Source organism: Ascaphus truei, chromosome 13 (assembly GCF_040206685.1).
Source record: "Ascaphus truei isolate aAscTru1 chromosome 13, aAscTru1.hap1, whole genome shotgun sequence".
Lineage (NCBI taxonomy): Eukaryota > Metazoa > Chordata > Amphibia > Anura > Ascaphidae > Ascaphus > Ascaphus truei.
In genome coordinates, this window is record NC_134495.1 from 9,394,049 (window position 1) to 9,411,609 (window position 17,561).

General features: G+C 43.1%; 1 protein-coding gene across 12 annotated transcripts in view; it reads right to left on the reverse strand.

Moving 5' to 3' along the window:
- CIT (citron rho-interacting serine/threonine kinase) overlaps nucleotides 1-17,561 on the reverse strand; it is a 73,809-nt gene that overhangs the window by 32,645 nt on the left and 23,603 nt on the right. For 8 of the 12 annotated variants that reach the window (XR_012787720.1, XR_012787721.1, XM_075568383.1 and 5 more), the window contains 9 exons: nucleotides 12,406-12,589; nucleotides 9,012-9,117; nucleotides 8,108-8,251; nucleotides 6,766-6,885; nucleotides 6,359-6,550; nucleotides 5,263-5,316; nucleotides 4,604-4,657; nucleotides 2,377-2,517; nucleotides 779-904 (listed from right to left, as the gene is read on the reverse strand). Coding sequence is in view for 10 of the 12 variants with exons in the window: in XM_075568383.1 (XP_075424498.1) it covers nucleotides 779-904; nucleotides 2,377-2,517; nucleotides 4,604-4,657; nucleotides 5,263-5,316; nucleotides 6,359-6,550; nucleotides 6,766-6,885; nucleotides 8,108-8,251; nucleotides 9,012-9,117; nucleotides 12,406-12,589 (1,121 nt within the window). In the remaining 2 variants the exon portion in view is untranslated. Of the gene's footprint in view, nucleotides 1-778; nucleotides 905-2,376; nucleotides 2,518-4,603; nucleotides 4,658-5,262; nucleotides 5,317-6,358; nucleotides 6,551-6,765; nucleotides 6,886-8,107; nucleotides 8,252-9,011; nucleotides 9,118-11,275; nucleotides 11,395-12,405; nucleotides 12,590-17,561 lie in introns of those variants that run through there. The other 4 variants (XM_075568385.1, XM_075568384.1, XM_075568391.1 and 1 more) reach the window with 3 other exon arrangements.

Sequence of the window (17,561 nt, forward strand, 5' to 3'; positions counted from 1 at the left end):
AAAAAAAATTAAAAAATCGAAAACAACAAGGTTCCCTCAAACATACTTTTATTTCAGAGACGACAAAACATAAGGGAAGGGAAAGCTACCACGATGGACTGAAGGAAAATACATTTTTCGATAAGCCACATTTTCCCTTTCCTCCCTGTCCATCAGGCAGCACCATTGAATGAATGAATGAATTAACAAACAATAACTTAAAGCGACATTTCCGCCTGGGAGATATATATATATATATATATATATATATATAGTTTTTTTACCCTAAATGGGAAGCATCGGGTCTCCGGAAGCTAAACCGCATTAATTTGAGCTTTAGGAACTCCACTTCCTGAGATACACACCCCTGATGGGGCTGCCGGAATCAGCCCATGGCACACAATATGCTGGTTTAAAGGTCCCACGTCACACAAACCAATAAGAAGTCGAGACGTCATCCCTTCTGGTTTCCTATTGGCCCGGGTGACATGGGTCCTTTAAACAGGATTGAGATACCGGCAGTCCCTTTAGAGCAGGGGTGGCCAACTCCAGTTCTCAAGCCCTGCTTCAGCACAGGTGGCTCAATCAGTGTCTCAGTCGAAGCAGGGCTATCCTGAAAACTCGACCTGTTGGTGGCCCTTGAGGGCTGGAGTTGGCTACCCCAGCTTTAGAGGAAAGTATCTCGTAGATCAAGGGGTCCTTGGAGCTGAAATGAACGCGGTTTAGTTTCAGACACCCCCTGGTTCCCACAAAGTATAAAATCGTCCAGTGTGATGGATTCTATCCACTCAGAACATACCATGATTTTTTCAGCCATCTGCTGAATTTGCTGAGATTTTGTCTGAATATCTTCCTTTAACTTGTTTTCTCTGCGCTCCACTGTTTCCAATCTCCTTACTTGGTTCTCTAAAGAATGGCGCCGTTCCTGAAGATCAAAACACAAATCACTAATCATCTTTCTTTCATTCCGTGTTATACGACAGCCAAGAGAAATCAACTCTTCCCTGTGCCAAGACAGAATGCTCAGAACAGTGACATCACAATGTGTCAGACGAGCTATAAACATTCCTACACAGCGCACGCTTTACACTGTTACAATTCTTATTCACAAGGGGAATTATTACTCTATCAAAGAGGTGTCCAACTTCAGCCCTCACTAGACTGACTGAATTTGTAAATGTATCCAAAAATGTAATGTAAAGTGCACCGCAACAAAGCTGGTCATGTGCCAATAAAAATAGGTTTTATTCAGGCTGCATTAAAAAAACGGTGGAGGGTACAAAGCTCCTACGCGTTTCGTGCCGTGAGGCACTTTATCAAGGAGTTACCTGATACTAGGAACATACAATTTATACACAAACCTGTGCAACAAATTCGCGCCAAAGCAGTGACGTCACACCCATAATGCAGTTATCCAGCGTAGTCCAATCGCGCAAGCCCATCCATCAGTTAGAGCTAGAGCGCGATGCGCGTGACCATGACGCTCGGCGGCCGCCCGATGCCTAGCAACGAGTGCCGTCGCCATCAACATCCTGCTGCCGAAGTTCCGCCCACCTCAATAACCGATGTAGTGCGCATGCGCGAGAGGCTAACCATGGATACTGCACAGCATGCTAATGGAGACAGTTGCGAAGGGTATGAGGCAGCGGTACATCCCACCCCCCCTCTGCATATATGAACTGCAAAATTTAAAGGGACCAATAATTTGAGCTCCTAAAGAAACCTACATATGAATTTGTAAATGGTTTAAAAATGCAAACGTACATAAAGCAATATTCTGAAATATACCCTTAAAGCTGCAGACCAAGCAATATCCTACATGTGGTTTTTTTAATAAATCAGTTCTGTACTATGAGAAAATACTTGTAGCACATTTTTTTAACCAATTTTTAAAGACATTTTAATGTATTATAATGTAACAAGCATTTTTGTTTCTATCGCAACCATTTACAAAGTCACATCCCCTTCTTCTTCTGAAACAGGCTCTGGCACCCCCCTTTATGAGCCCTGCCCTCTCTCTAGCAGTGCACCAATTGTATCTAGTGACTGCCTGGTCAAATGATCTTCCCCACAGAACATTGCATCTTTGGTTCTTATCTGCAGCACTGACAGCCATTTAGTGAACCCCCGAGCCGAATCTTCACCAATCGATCGGCAATTTATCTAATCACTTGTCAGTGTGCAGATTGTATTGATGAACATATTGAATGTTTTTTTTTCCTTCAAAACGGTAACTTGAACTGCAGCTTTAAATGATAACGCGTGATATGAGAATAAGCTATTCACCCTGTTGAATGTTTTGTGTTACAGGTAATTCATTAATAATATCTGAATGCCTTTCAAAACCTAAAAACATCTTTAATTATGTATACAACAAATTTGTGTTTGCGGACAAACCTCTGCTTCAAACAGTCTTTTCTTCATTCCGTCCGCGGAGTCCTCCCGATTCTGGAGCTTTTCCATCTCTTTTTCTGCCGTCTCTTTGGCCTGGCGAATGTTTTGCAGCAATTCAGTAGCCTCTGAACTAGCTTTAACAGCCTAAAGGAAATAGCTAGCCGGTCAGTGAAAGAGTACAGGATTTATGCAAATACAAGCCCATGGGAAGGATGGTGATCCAGGGAGTAATCGGATTGCCAATGCTTGGAGTCAGGAAGGAATGTATTTGCCCCCTTATGAGACAGCATTGGATGATGTGTCACTGGGGCTGTGTGTTTGCTTCCTCTGGATCAATATACGGTAAGTTCGGATATAGGATAAAGTATCTGTCGTCTAAATTAAACATAGGTTGAACATGATGCATGTCTTTTTTTCAACCTCATCATCTACTAAACCGGAATATATTTACAGAAATGCTAAAACTTTCTGGTGCAAAAGGCGTTGATCATATTAAATAATTGTTTTCTGTTTCACATAAAGCCTTTCACAAGTGGGTGAGATGAGAACACCCTCCCTGTCACAGATCTAATCTTATTTAGTTCAATTTTTTTCTATCACACTACTCACCAAGAAACTTGTGTAGTAAACAAGGGAGGACACATTCCAGACCTACAACCAGGACCATAGGATTGTTACAGAGCTCACAATCTATGTTCTTGGTGCCTGAGGCACAGGGAGATTAGGTGACTTGCCCAAGGTCACAAGGAGCCGACACCGGGAATTGAACCGCTTCAAACTCCGTTTCATTGTTTCATACAGTCAGCGTCTTTACTCACTGAGCCGGTCCTACTCCTAATGTAAATACCTTCTCACCAATTCAATAATAACCAAAGGTTATAACAATAATATTAGGACAGCACACAAGGAGAACATTTTCCCGTATGGGAGAAAAGGAACCCACCTCAGTCCTTAATCAATATTAGAAAATAATTATCTCCTCCAGCACTCAAAAATACAAATGTAATAATCAAATAGAGTTTATTAAGGCTCAAATGTAGTATACCATTTTAAAACAATTACATATACAGCAAAGCATTTATTTTTTTAAAAACAAAAATAATTACTCTCTCGCACGCAGTGATCCTCGACCTAATATGAAAAATGTAAATTCTGAGTGCAAGGGGGCAGCTGATCGATCGCAAATAAAAAGTCATATCCACTTATTCAGTAATCTTATTGTTGTTCTTGGTCTGCGAGAGAATCAAATCAACATAAAAATCCACATTGGAAGAAAGGGGCTTTATTTATAGGACAATGCTAGCGAGTCGCTCGTCGGAATGGGACATGGGCCGCTATCAAATCGCCGCCATGCGTCCTAGACCCTCTCTCATATGGGTAAATCTCACCCGAAAGATGTAAGCCAATGTTGCTCTGGCTCCCAGTCCTTTCAGATGACTATAATAACTGTATGCTTATACATGTTGAAGCTCCCAATGAGTGCCTCCTACGCTCGTTTCAGGTGAACTACCACCCTTTCTCACGCCTCCCAGTAGAATAAGGCTACACAGAGCGCCCTCATTTATCGGGCATCCTAAGCATGAAAAATTTGGAACCAGCTGAATATCCCCTTGTGTTCCAATCCCCGGAAGTGTCCCCGTGGTATCCCATAGCTTCTGTTTCACCAGCCGGCACATTACGTTACCCGTTGGGGAAACATCCCTTATCCCTGATATGGCATCACCATAGTATCCGCTAGTTTGTGGTTCATCAACCGGAAGGAACATTCATTGTCGGCGAGACCGTCCCTATTGTGGATATTTGATGCATTTCATCAGGCAGAAGAGTTGTCAGGGTATCTGGACTTTTATATTGTTGTTTTGGTTCTCACCCAGACTAACAAAAACAATACTTTATACTCAATAAGTGGATATTACTGTTTTTTGAAATTGATCAGTTAGCCAGAAAGCTCCCCTTGAACTCATCATTTACATTTTTCATATTGGGCGGAGAGAGCCACTGCGTGACAGGATAGTTTTGTTTACACAATGGTTTTTCTCGTTTGTTCTCTATTTTTAGCTTTCACATGGCCGTTTTCATTTCTGACACTACTTTTTGGGCCTCAATAAATACTATGTAATTGTTACATTTTTGAATGCTGGAGGAGATAATGGTGTTTCACTTCAATAACAACGATTCCCCCCTCCCTGATCCAGTTTACATCATCCGAACACGTCCTGGAAGACATTACCTTCCCCAGTTTGTCCTGCAGATCCTGAATTTTGTTCTGCTGCTCAGCATTGATCTGGATAACCAATCAGTAAATAACAAAGCATTACCAACCCATATACAATATATTCACCACAACTAGTCTTCAGAGGATTGCTTCCGTGTACAAATACAGTGTTGTTCAGATTTGCACCTCTTAGTTTTTTTTTAATTTTTATATACTAACATTACACAGAGGAACTTCATTCCTTTAAAATCCGTAAACCATTGTTTGGCGGTCAGTGCCCCCTCCTCCCTGTTCCAAAAGCACCCTGCCCACCTTTATATAGCAAGCCTTGAGATGCAGCTGTGAATGACCTGTCTATTAAGACTTCTTCCTCTATTAGAGAGGTAAAAAGAACGATTGCAGGGATAGTGTTGACTCGCAAAGAAAAGGGGGCTCCCCTTTTTGGTCTGCAAGCTTATTATGCTTTGGCCAAAGAATTAAACTAAGTGACCCTTAGAAGTATTTCATTGTATGATTTGTCGGGATGGATGTCGCATTGGGGCGAAGCGTCTTTTCTTTAATATGTGAAGTAACGCATACTTATTTGTTGACCTTTTCACTGCAAAACTTTCAAGGTCGCGTGCTATATTTGACAAGGCTACCACGTGGAGAACATTCGGAATAAGGATATTTACCTGCTCTAGCTTAGAATGCAGTTCCCCTACTTCAGCCTTCCCGTGGTCTTTAGCCTGCAATCAAATCAAATAAAACATCAACTAAAAGCAAACCGTTTACGTTCATTCTGTAATTAACAAAAATGGTAGGAAAGCGTATCCAGCAGAGCCGAACGCCCTGCAATCCCAGGGACGTTTCTTTCCCACCAGCCAGAACATTGATTTGTACTCTGCATTGAAGCTTATATTACTTATGGTGCATTAGGCTGCGGCCACACTGCCGCAACAAGCACGCTGAAGGGTCACATGACCCTTCAGGAACCAATCAGCACCAGTCAATGCACACAGCCTCGATCCAGCCAATGACATGCCCCCAGCCACACCCCTCGCTCGCAAAATTCAGCAGGACAGCCGAGTGCTCATGCTTGGAGAGTTGGTGACGTCACAGCTCTCAAGCATGAGCGCGCTCAGCGGCAGCGTGACCGCAGCCTTAGGCCGCGCTTATAGTGCCGGCGACGTCGCACGAAAACAAATGCATTGTCGCCGCCACGTGCGCTTATAATAAGCGCGACGGCAACAAAGCGACGCGATTTTGTGCAGCTGGGACTTTGATTTTTCAGGGGTTGTCGCCTCATGTGACAGCCCCTGAACCAATCAAAGGCCTGGTCGCCCGCGCCGCAAAGCGAAATACAACTTTCGATAGCGGCAACGTCACGTGTGGCCGTCGCGGGCACTATACGCGCGGCCTTAAACTGACCGCCTCTCTCTTTCTTCATCCACAAAGTTTGAAAAAAACAAATTTGTCTTCTCAAAACGCGGTCCCGCCATCGCGCTCCGTCGTGCGCACTAGGGCCTGTTGCATGGGGTTAACCATTTGTGTTTGTTGCGCACCCGCACCATCACGAGTATTATCGCAGCCTTACACAGAACTTGATGGGGTACTAATAATTCTGAGTGTGGAAACACGGATATCTTACCAAATGAGATTATTGAGATATAAATGGAGTTTAACATTATTATTTAGTAAGGGACACCCTTAGGGGGGCACAGCATGTTCATAAAGAAAAGCCTGCGTGCATTGGACACTGGAATAAAAGGAATAAGAAGCCCCCCTCACCCCAGGCGGGCTCTGCGCTACCTTCTGAAGCTTCTGCTGGCATTCCGCTGCTTTCCGTTTAAATTCTTCTGCAGCCGACCGCGACTCCCGCAGCTCAGACTCATATAGGTCGCTCCGCCGGCGGGCCGCAGAGAGATCTTCTTCCAGCTGGCACAGCATGAGCTTCATGTCTTCCAACTGGGCTTGAAACTCCTGACCAAGCGAGAACAAAACAAACAAACAATTACTCCATTAGAGAGGTAGCAGAAAACAGACAACAATTACTACCCCCCCCCCCCACAAATAAAACAGAAAGACCTCTTTTGCAAATTGCTTTTTCGCCACAAAAGAAGGTTCGTTTCCGCCCTCCGGTGAATACGTCCCAGAAATCGGAGATGAGCTATACGCAGGGAAGGAATAAATCAGACCTGTTCCTTGATATCCTGCAGCTTCCGGCTCTGCTCTCGGATGTCGTGCAGAAGTTGCAAGGCCTTGTCATCCTCCTGGGAAACTTCCATCCGTGCCTGCTCCAGGCTCCGCTTCAAGCTCTGCAACATGTACAGCTTTCAATGCATACACAATTTTACAACAAGACTGGATATTCATGAGAGAGAGAGAAATGCACACATATGCCCGACGTTTCGGTCCCCAGGGGAAGGGGGACTGAAGAAGGTCTCACTGGAGAGCGAAACGTCGGCCATGTGTGTTCATTTTGGACCGGTATATTGGATCACTAGGGATCCTCACAGACTAACTATTTACCCTTTACCGTGCACCACACGGGCAGAATGTGCGTACGTATATATATATATATATATATACATATATATACGTATATATATATATATATATATATATATATATATATATATATATATATATACACAGTGGTCGACAAATCACCAAAAAATCTACTCGCCGAACAAAAAAAATCTACTCGCCACCTAGTACCACACGTGTGCTGCTTGGGCCAATAGGAGCTCGCCACGATGTTAAATCCACTCGCCCGGGGCGAGCAAATGTATAGGTTTGTCGAACACTGTATATACACACATATATATATGTACACACACACACACACACACAAATATATATGTATATATAAATAAATCAACCTTCTTCAAATATAACAATTAATGTAAACATCATCAAAATTACTATATCTAAGAATCTCTGGGATTTGGGACAGGGCAACAGACCCGATTGGATCTCTGTTGATCCAACGCATACAGAGAGGGCAACCTGTAGAGATCCTCCTAACGTGTTCAGGGGGTTGGATTGCATTACAATGAGTGACCCTTCTTAGCCTCCGGCTGCTTTAACCTTATGCATAAGGACAGCAAAAGCATTAAGGAAAATCCGCAGCCCTATCTCTCCACAATTATCTGTAGCGGAATAATGGAACTGGAGTTCAGGTTCGTCTTACATTGCATGGGAGTCAGAACAGGTATTGTGCACCCTAAGGGATCCCCCAAACTATGTCCATCAACAGACATGTCCCAAATGAAGTCGCTATAGTCATTCATCATATTAAAGTGTACGAACAGTCAGCTGGTAATTATGCATAGTGTTTGACCCGATTGTAATTCGGTTACTGAACATGACATCCCTTCGGTAACGTCACATTTTTAGACATGGGTTACTGGATTGGAGACGTGGAAGAAATAAATCTATACCTTACTAAACCTAACATTCTATGCCACCATTGTATTGTGCGCTTGGTCTCCAAGGGGTTTTAACGCCCATGAACGAGCATCATTTGAAGCTCACGCTGCATTCTGTGATGTAGGTTGCCAGGTCCTGCTCCAGGAGTGATCGCTGTGTTTCAGATGCTTTCAGTTCAACTTCCTTTTGGCTCAGAACAGCCTCCACCTCAGAAACCCGGCGGTGCAGGCGAGTCATTTCTTGCTCCATCTGTAATGCACACAAAATAAAACACGATTTACACAGTCCGTTCGAGGTAACGCTCTCGTGAAAGAAAATTGGAAGTAAGAAGGTGAACATACATTTGGCTCCTATTTGCTGCCACATTTACTGCATTAAAATGTTTACAGCAAGCTCACTTCTTCTAAAGGATGGGCTCGCAGAGTCATCCACAGGCTGGCCGTTCACATTTAAACACCGGCCGATGGAAATCCTCTATGCACACAGCTTGCAATCATTGTCACCTGTTCTTGTCCCTTCAGTATTATCCCAAATCCAGCTCTGAACAGAAGATGTTTTGCCCCATCTTCATATAAAACACTGGGGATAAACAGTTTGATGCCTTCACATAGCTTCCAATAGGCAAGTTTAAACAGCTTCCAGTGAGTTCCTCTGCCCAAGGTCAGACGTTCAGTACAAAACGTAAAGCAGAATTATTTCTATGCACAAAAATGGAAGGTCTCTAGCCTTGCAACAGTGAAACACACTATATGCCTCAGATCATCCTCTCCAACGATGAGGAGTTTTCTTCTCCCCCACACGAGAGGTATCCTACACTCGGTTAAAGATATTGGAGATCCAGAGTGATTGGTTGACAGTTTTGGGAATGAAAAGATTGACACGGTCTGAAATGATCTGTCAGATGGAAGAGAGTTGAAGGAAAAGCTTTCTTCCCACCAAAGAATAAAAACACTTTCTTGATCCCCAGGCATACACTGGAAACGGGGAGGCCAAGCGTCGATTTAAATACCTTGTGGCATTTGTCCTGTGTGTCCTGCAGCTCTTTGCTCTTGAGAAACAACTTCTTCTCCATGGAGCTTGCCTTGGCTGGAGACTCCAAGCCTGACACAATGGACCTATAACAAAGCAGTGACAAACTGAAACAAACAGACATCAATGCAATCTCATACTTATAATGTAGACAGATGGTGTTTAACCTTTTAGCCCCTATTAAGGCCCCTAACTCATACTACTTCAGTCCCCTTTACAAATATGGTTGTTCTTCCATATTTACTTCCTCAATAACATCCTGCCCACTCCATCAATACTCCCCACTCACTCCTCCTGTACACACAACATTACTCTATCCCTCGATTTGATCACTAATGAGTCTTCACTCACTGTGCCTACACACAAAGCACCTGCGCCCTTCAGTCACGACTCTTCAATCTACCACTCACACTCCTCCTGCACTCAAATCTAATACCCAGTGCAACATGCACGAAAATGACAAATTCAGTCATATTGAATGGCATCTTCTGCAAATTACTCATCCTTCAGATTTTAGCATCGATGATAGGAGTTTACAATTCCTTCGCCTATTTATCATGCCATCAGAACATCATGACCACACACACGTTATATGAGAGATACAGCTACCTGTTATTTAATAGGTTCTGGGTGCAGGGTTAAGGGACATTGAGAACCACATATTTATTTTCCTAGTATTTGCCAAGAATCAGGGAGACGCATAAAATAACATTATGGGGGTTTGTGTGTCAAAAATCTTCTCGCTTTCTGTGTTATTTAAAGGAATACAGAGTGAAGAGGAGGATGATGAGTCTCTGTCCGTGTCTCTCAGCACAGAGGGTCCAGTCGTAGACTGAGCCACTAATTGAGCCACCTGGGCTGGACCAGGGATATCCTGAAAACCTGACCTGTTGCTGGCCCTTGAGGACTGGAATTGCCACCCCTGCACCATGGCCTGCAGTTACTAAGCGGTGGCAGAGCACGTTCAGCGCCCGAAGACCCCTCACTTGAATGTACTGTCCCACTTAGTGGACATATGCCTTACATCTTGTGTAAAACCAAACGTTTATGCTTGTTAGGTAGTCGTTGCTATTGAACTTCCCACAACCACAGCTGGGATTATCAGTTTACAAATGTCTTGATAGCATGGTTGATTTGGCATGATAGAATCCTGAAACCGCTCAAACGCCCTAACGCAGAGCTCGGCAATAAATCGGAGTGAAGGGGTTAAAGAATTTGCACTCATTTTCACTCTGGGATTTCAGAACATTTTGGGGCAGTTCTGGGGTCTGCATCATACTCAGAGAGGGACCGGCTCAGTGAGTAAAGACACAGACTCTGATAACAATGACACAGCGTTTGGAGCAGGGGAACCTGGTTTAATTCCTGGTGTCGGCTCCTTCTGACCATGGGCACGTCACTTTATCTCCCTGTGCCTCAGGCACCAAGAACATAGATTGTAAGCTCACCTGGGCAGGGACTGTGTCTGTAACATTCCTATGTGCTGCGTACCGCGCGCTATACTGTAATTGTGACGCGCTTTGAGTCGCATTGGGAGAAAAGCGCTATATGAAATAAAGTTATTATAAAGATTAGAGCAATTAACAAACGCACAACCCCAGCAAACTCGAACCCCAAAACCCACCACATCATATATATATATGACCTGCATACTGGTCATGCCTTCACATTGGCTTGCAGGTCCCAACACTAACCTGCAAAGTTTGGCCATGCCTTGATGTTGGTTTGCAGGCTTAGAACGCTTTGGCCAATGGTTTAACCAAATGACCCTTGTTTATGAAAATATTATTATTGAAGTATTTAACTATATACTAATTACTACATATTTTGTCACACTGGATTTGGCATTGGGCTTTTCTGTCTTTTGTTAAAGATTAGAGCAACTCTGATCAGCAGTGAAAAGAAACCATACAAACTTCATGTGTGTAATACCACACGCTAGGTTTCATTCTGTACTCTCACGCCCACATTTACACGGAGATTAACTTTACAGTGTTATTTTCTCACTATATAGCACAAAGTTAAAAAAAAATTAAATAAAAAATACAGCAGGGGTAGCCAACTCCAGCCCTCAAGGGCCACCAACAGGTCAGGTTTTCAGGAGAACCCGGCTTCAGCACAGGTGGCTCAAAGCAGGGTTCTCCTGAAAACCTGACCTGTTGGTGGCCATTGAGGATTGGTGTTGGCCGCCCCCTGCAATACAGACCCATGAATAATGGACAACAAAAGTTCTAAACTACTCACAAATTGAACTGCCCAATTGGACACTGCTGTCCAGACAAACAGACTCTTTCCATTTATAATTTATTTTGACCAAAACCGCCTAATTTGCTTTTTAAAGGTCTTCTCTGTCCACTGGAGCCCTGAAAACATATTTTTTAAATATATATTTCTCCTGTTTTAAATGAAAAGATCAATTAAATACATTATACGCTATACACACTAAAACATTGATTGCATAATACCAGCCAGGCTGAAGTGCTACTTCTATTAATAAAAACTAGACCTGTCCCATTTCTGCTACTGCAGGGTCACAGCCGACAAATTTGCGTGTATAAAACATCAAAACATTCCGCATTAAACATTCATTCTTCCGTTCAACCTCCCGATTACACGTTAACCCTAAGAAATGTTCAACTGCTAGACTTGTCATTCTCAGCACGATTCATGTATGTGCAGTGTAATGTCACGGCATCTTCCCCAGGGTCAGACTAGTAAACAGAGGAGCCACCCAACTGTACCTACATACCATTTGTGCTGAAAATATACAGTGTAATAAGGGGGGTGGGGGGTGGAACAGCAAGGCATGACCTTTTATCGCTTGGCGGCCCCTAAACACCAGCAGGAAGGATTATGATACAGCAGTCTTAACCCTGTTAAAATGAGGAGGCAGGCCACTATTTGCTGATAAAAGCCTGTACCTTTATTATTCCACAATCTGATATAGTGTATTAACGTGGATCTACTCACTTACTTTCAACACTCAAATCCCAACGAGCAAATGTCACCGTTACTTTCCATATACCATCAGTAGCAGGGAAAATACATTTAAAAAGAAAAAGGAGGCGGTTTAAAAGATGATAGCAGTTTTTATACAGCAGATAAACATCAACCTCTGCTAATACGTGTTGGGGAGACAGTCCTTGTGTTCTGCTGCTATCAAATGTTACAGGGAAGGAAACCAAGCTACCCCTCAGTACTGCAGATTTTATTCTTTGCGTTGCATGACAGACCAAGGAAATCAGCTCAATGTCTACATATTAATGTCAGCGGGAGTAGCATGATGCAGATCGCTCCCAATTTAAGGAGCACTGCAGGCTGCACATCTGCATCTGAACCAAACCAGAAAGCGTTTCACATGCATTCGTACTTACTCAGATTTACTGTGGGCGCCCAGAACCTTTATGAATGAAAACCCCACAAATGGCAAATCTTCGCCCGAAAATCCTGCCACGCTCAACTGGCATGGAGGGGGTAAAACCCGCAAATTCTTCTCCGGTTCATCAAAATTGGAGGTGTCATCGTCAGACTTTAAGGTAGGAACGAATGGGGGAGGAGCTGGTCCGAAAGAGAGAAATGAAGATTACAACCCAGTAAAGGAACCTTTTTCATTAGCTGCACTAGCACTGCGGCTCCTGTTCTCTCAGGAACTGGGAGACTGAGTCACTGCTATGAAATGGTATTACAGCAACAAGAAATTAACCCCTCGGTCCCCAGAGCTGCAGAAACCATGGTTCATTCTTGTTGCACGGGGTTTATTGCATTTCGGGGTCCTCCGATTATTTTACATTTCGGGGAGGACAAATATCCTGTTGCCGTTTTCTCCCACACCTCAGCAGAGATGTGTTCAGGTGGTGTATTTATATACAATCTGCATTCCACCTTCCCTAGTCGTCAATTCTATACAAATCTGGTTTACTGACTATATTCGTGGTGATGTGTAAAAAAAAAAAAAAAAGGCAATCTTCAACGAATGACATTAGGCCAGGGGTGACCGACTCCAGTTTTCAAGGGCCACCAACAGGCCAGGTTTTCAGAATATCCCTGATTCAGCACAGGTGGTGCAGTCTTTGACTGAAGCAGGGATATCCCGAAAACCTTACCTGTTGGTGGCCCTTGAGGACTGGAGCTGGCCGTCCATGCGCTATGCAAAACACACAGATTTAACATTTGTATGAAACAGATTTGATTAAAAAAAGAAAACATGGAATATTAGTATTATTTTCAGTCATTTGAAATTCCAGGAAAGCTTGGCCTGTCTACTGCAAGTGCCATGTTAAAAATGAATGGTGCTCTGCCTCTCACGGGGCTGTCAGGGGCCTCCTCCGTGAGCAGCTGCTTGGACAGGCATTGTTACGTGGAGGATACGCCGGTGTGCTAAAACCGTTACCATGGATCCAGAGTAGATCTCCTGAATTTTAAGAGGCTGATCGGAAATGAAAATATCAGCCTCTCCGTGGCAGATAACCGAACCAGCTCCTTTACACGCATTTCATCTCGCAGTTCACCGTCCTATTTAAATGTGTGCGCAATGCTGGGGTTGCTGCTGCATTTTGGCGCGACAAAATAATTGAGACCTACACCGTGCCTGGATGATACCAACATCACACTTCCACAGATACTTTGCTGGAGTGTTCTCATTATCGGTGAAAGGATACCAGATTAGGGCTATTTAGGATCAGTTCTCACAGTAGGCCAGGAAATTGCCTGAAAAGACCCTGTGCCATGCACTATATGGCCACTTTGGCCGTGGGATGCAGCATGTAATTTGTGCACAGTGAGTGGGAACAATAGTCAGACGAGCTGCACAGCCAGCCCCGGGCAGGGACATTCATATTTAAATGAAGACACTGGTTGCAAAAAAAAAAAACGTTATCATTCCCATAAAGAAATGCTATGAAAGAAAATAACAACCTGAAGAAATGATAGAATTAGTTACTTGATTGGATAAATACATTTACCAGCTAATATAAATGAACATATTTCTTCACTGGTTTTCAACTTTTTGTAGAGTAAAAAAAAATCCCTGATGCAACACACACACACACACACACACAGGGAGGAGTGTGTCAGTGTGTGTGTGCCACACACACACACGGGGAGGAGTGTGTCAGTATGTGTGTGTGTGTGACACACACGGGTAGGAGTGTGTCAGTGTGTGCGTCACACAGACTTCCTCCCTAGCCCACCCCCCACGCCAGATTTAGCGTCACAGTGCTGACTGACCTGACACTATGAAAGCTTGAACAATATTCCCGGCTAAAGTGGGAAAGGTACTTGATAACATGCAAATGAGGCCTCATCCCCCAAATATGGAGGGCAAGGAAAAGCAATGGCCTTCATTCTCCGGAGGCTAGAATTTGTCTGGGCTTGACAGCATTCAGGAAAAAAGGCATGAAGGCCCAGGGTGCCAAGAAACCCCAGGAGGTTAAACCTAAGCGGTCATTCAAACCTAAATCTGTCTGCTTACAACGGCTGGTCTGTCTCCAATGAAGCAGCACTGCAAGAAGTGGAAAACACGCTTTATAAGTTTAAAAACAGGATATTGTTGATCTAAGTGAGCTGAGAAGAAAAGATGAAGGCCCCATTGAGCTCAAAAGACATGTGAAAATGTCATCGAGATATGTTGAAGATAACAAAAGCTTGAAGACCGAAGCAGCAATTTAGGACTAGCTGCTTCCCTATTCCCACACAAACAATGGATCAACAATAAAAGGCTGTGCACTTATAAAGAGTGTTGAAGACTTCTACCTGAACTTGTGCGAGAGCACAAATAAGGCTAAGGCCCCGGTAACTCAGCTGCAACGCGCGCCCGCGAGATTGGCGGCGCGTGCAGCCGATTACCTGGTCTGCAGGGAGCTGCAGGAAGAGAGACCGGGGGGGGCGTGGCGGGGGGTGACGGGGCGCGGCCATGACGTCACCCGGCAGGTTCGCCCTCATTGGCTGAACCGCCGGGGGGCGTGCCGTATCGCTCGACGCGAGTCCTGCTCTCAATTCTATGGAGAGCAGGAGCAGCTCTCGCCTCAGCGCTGCGGCCCCCCCTCGCAGCGGGCCCGGCGCCATTGAGGGGAGGGCTCTCGTGCATGCAGCGTCCGCCACAGCGGACGCTGTAGTAGCCAGCGGGGTCAAGCCCTTACAGTGCCTAATACAGCAGAGGAAGAGCAATAAGAAACCAGCAATGATGTACCATGCATCCTTTCAGAAGAAGTGGCAAAGGTAATCCATGAAGAATGGAAAGGCCCCAAAAGAAAATGGAATTATATATATATATATATATATATGTATATATATGTATATATATATATATATATATATATAGAGTCATTGACATTGTATTTCACTATATCTCTCCATTAAGCATTATCCTTACTTAGCCTACTATTATTACATACTGTAATTACCGGTAGCGATTGTACCTAAGGGGCATCTGATCGATTGTGCAATACCATTCAAGAGGGCTATAGGGTGGGATACGAACCTATATGCTCCTATCACACTGTATGTAACAAGGTTTTTACTATGGAGAGAAGAATTTTTAGCATGTTTCACTTTATTCATACAAACGGGTGATACGATTCATGCTGATTACTTTCAGCAATGGTGGATACAATTGTATCATTTGAGAACGGACACTTTTAAGATACTGTTGCCTGCAATTATCGTTGTTAACGAAAGTGGAACTGTTTTGCTATATACAACCGAGTTATTTAAATAGCATTCGAACCTATACCGAAAATGCAATTCAACAGGTTATAACCTTACAGATATATGTAACAAGGACTATGCACTCATGTATTAACCATTACCTATTTGGTTCAGGCACTTGGTTCACACATAAGCCATATTACGGTCTGATCGTAGCATTTCTACCTTAGAGATATTCTTATAATCCAACTTGTGCGGATACAGACTATTTGCAGCCTGTATGAGGATTGATCATAGGCACACCACCCTGACCTCCCCCCTAATTTTAATAATTTTATTGTTGCTATATACCTTGTTGTTATTTACCTAATAAAAGATTTTATTGTATGTTCATAACTCATCATGAGTGGCCAATTGGGACAGCAGTGCCCACGAATTTAATACTTCCGGCTTTATTTTGTCAATATAGAGTGCAGCTAGGTGTCTTTTGGGTTGTTCTCTCAACCTTTTTGCAAACATATTGCTATTTATCCCTTGTGCACCATATTGTTAATTAGTGTTTCATTGATTTGTAATAGGTGAGCAGCAGGTAAACATCTTTATTAATCTGTAAATCGTTGCAAGGAGACGCATTCAGTGAGGCCAGATACGTAAGGTCTAGAAGGTAGAGAGGAACAGATATACATTTGGCACTCAAATTTAGGAGCAAGTTGGTCATAATTAGTCCGTCTAAGTATCAGAGAAAGGAAGTTATGAGTGCGTTTATATATTGAGTCAAAACATTTTAAACGTCAAGAGTTTTTTTCCCCACTGTAGTAAAACCGTCAATTTAGCAGCTGATTTACGACAGGGGAGGGCTTATGTTGCATCAATGGGAAAATAATGGTATATAGAGCTCACCCTGGAGTTATGCAATCAGAATTCAACAGAGTTGTATTTTGGATCAAACACGTGAATTTTCATCTTTCTACGCCAGTGACCTATCTGGGGAAAAACCTATGAAATATATGGTAAATTACTATATAGGGATTTCTGTTTTTTTATCCTGTTATTTTAAGAAACGGTTCTGCATTTACTGTAATTGTATGTTCTTGTAATGATCTCGCTCTGCTTTGGGGCTCTGAATTAACTGTTGCACGCTCTGGAGAGTGTATTTATATTTTCAGACACATTTTGCTACAACAGATGTGTGTGTTAGGTCCCTGTTTATTATAGAAAAAAGCAATGCACTCGAGACCCTGGCAGATATATTCATTTACATATTTTTCATAATTCTTTGATGGTGGAAGAGTGTAGATATGATTGCAATTGAGTAAGGGGTCAATATGAACTAATTGAAAGTGCCTTGCGGAGGAGAAAGGCAAGTTGGCTAGAGTAGCAGTGTGTATTAACCCTGGTTGCATATCTAAGTCACGGGCTCACTTGTGTCGTTGTTTGCAAATTCACATAGATAAGAGCAAACACGGATTCTTAGATAATGAGTAGTTTATTGCCTGTACAGCATACAGTATGATCATACACAAAAGTAAATGAGACTCTGCAAGGGGAGGTCCCAAGCAGGCTTTATATACACTTTTCATTTTCATTGTCTAACATAGGTTGCTAGGCAGAATATAATGACTACTCCCTATTCTAAACCTATCATCTTAAAGGTTACTAAAATAAGTAAAAACTGGGTTAAAACAGCTCAGTACAACAAAGTACGTCGCGGTACACGTTAGTAACAACTGCTTTAAAAACAACTCAGTACAACAACTCAGTATGTCATGTTACTTTGTTAGTAACAACTGCTTTAAAAGCAACTCGGTAATACAACAAAGTACGTCAGGGTACATATCACTATAATTCTGAAGAACATAATAATGTTCTATTCTTATCACTATAA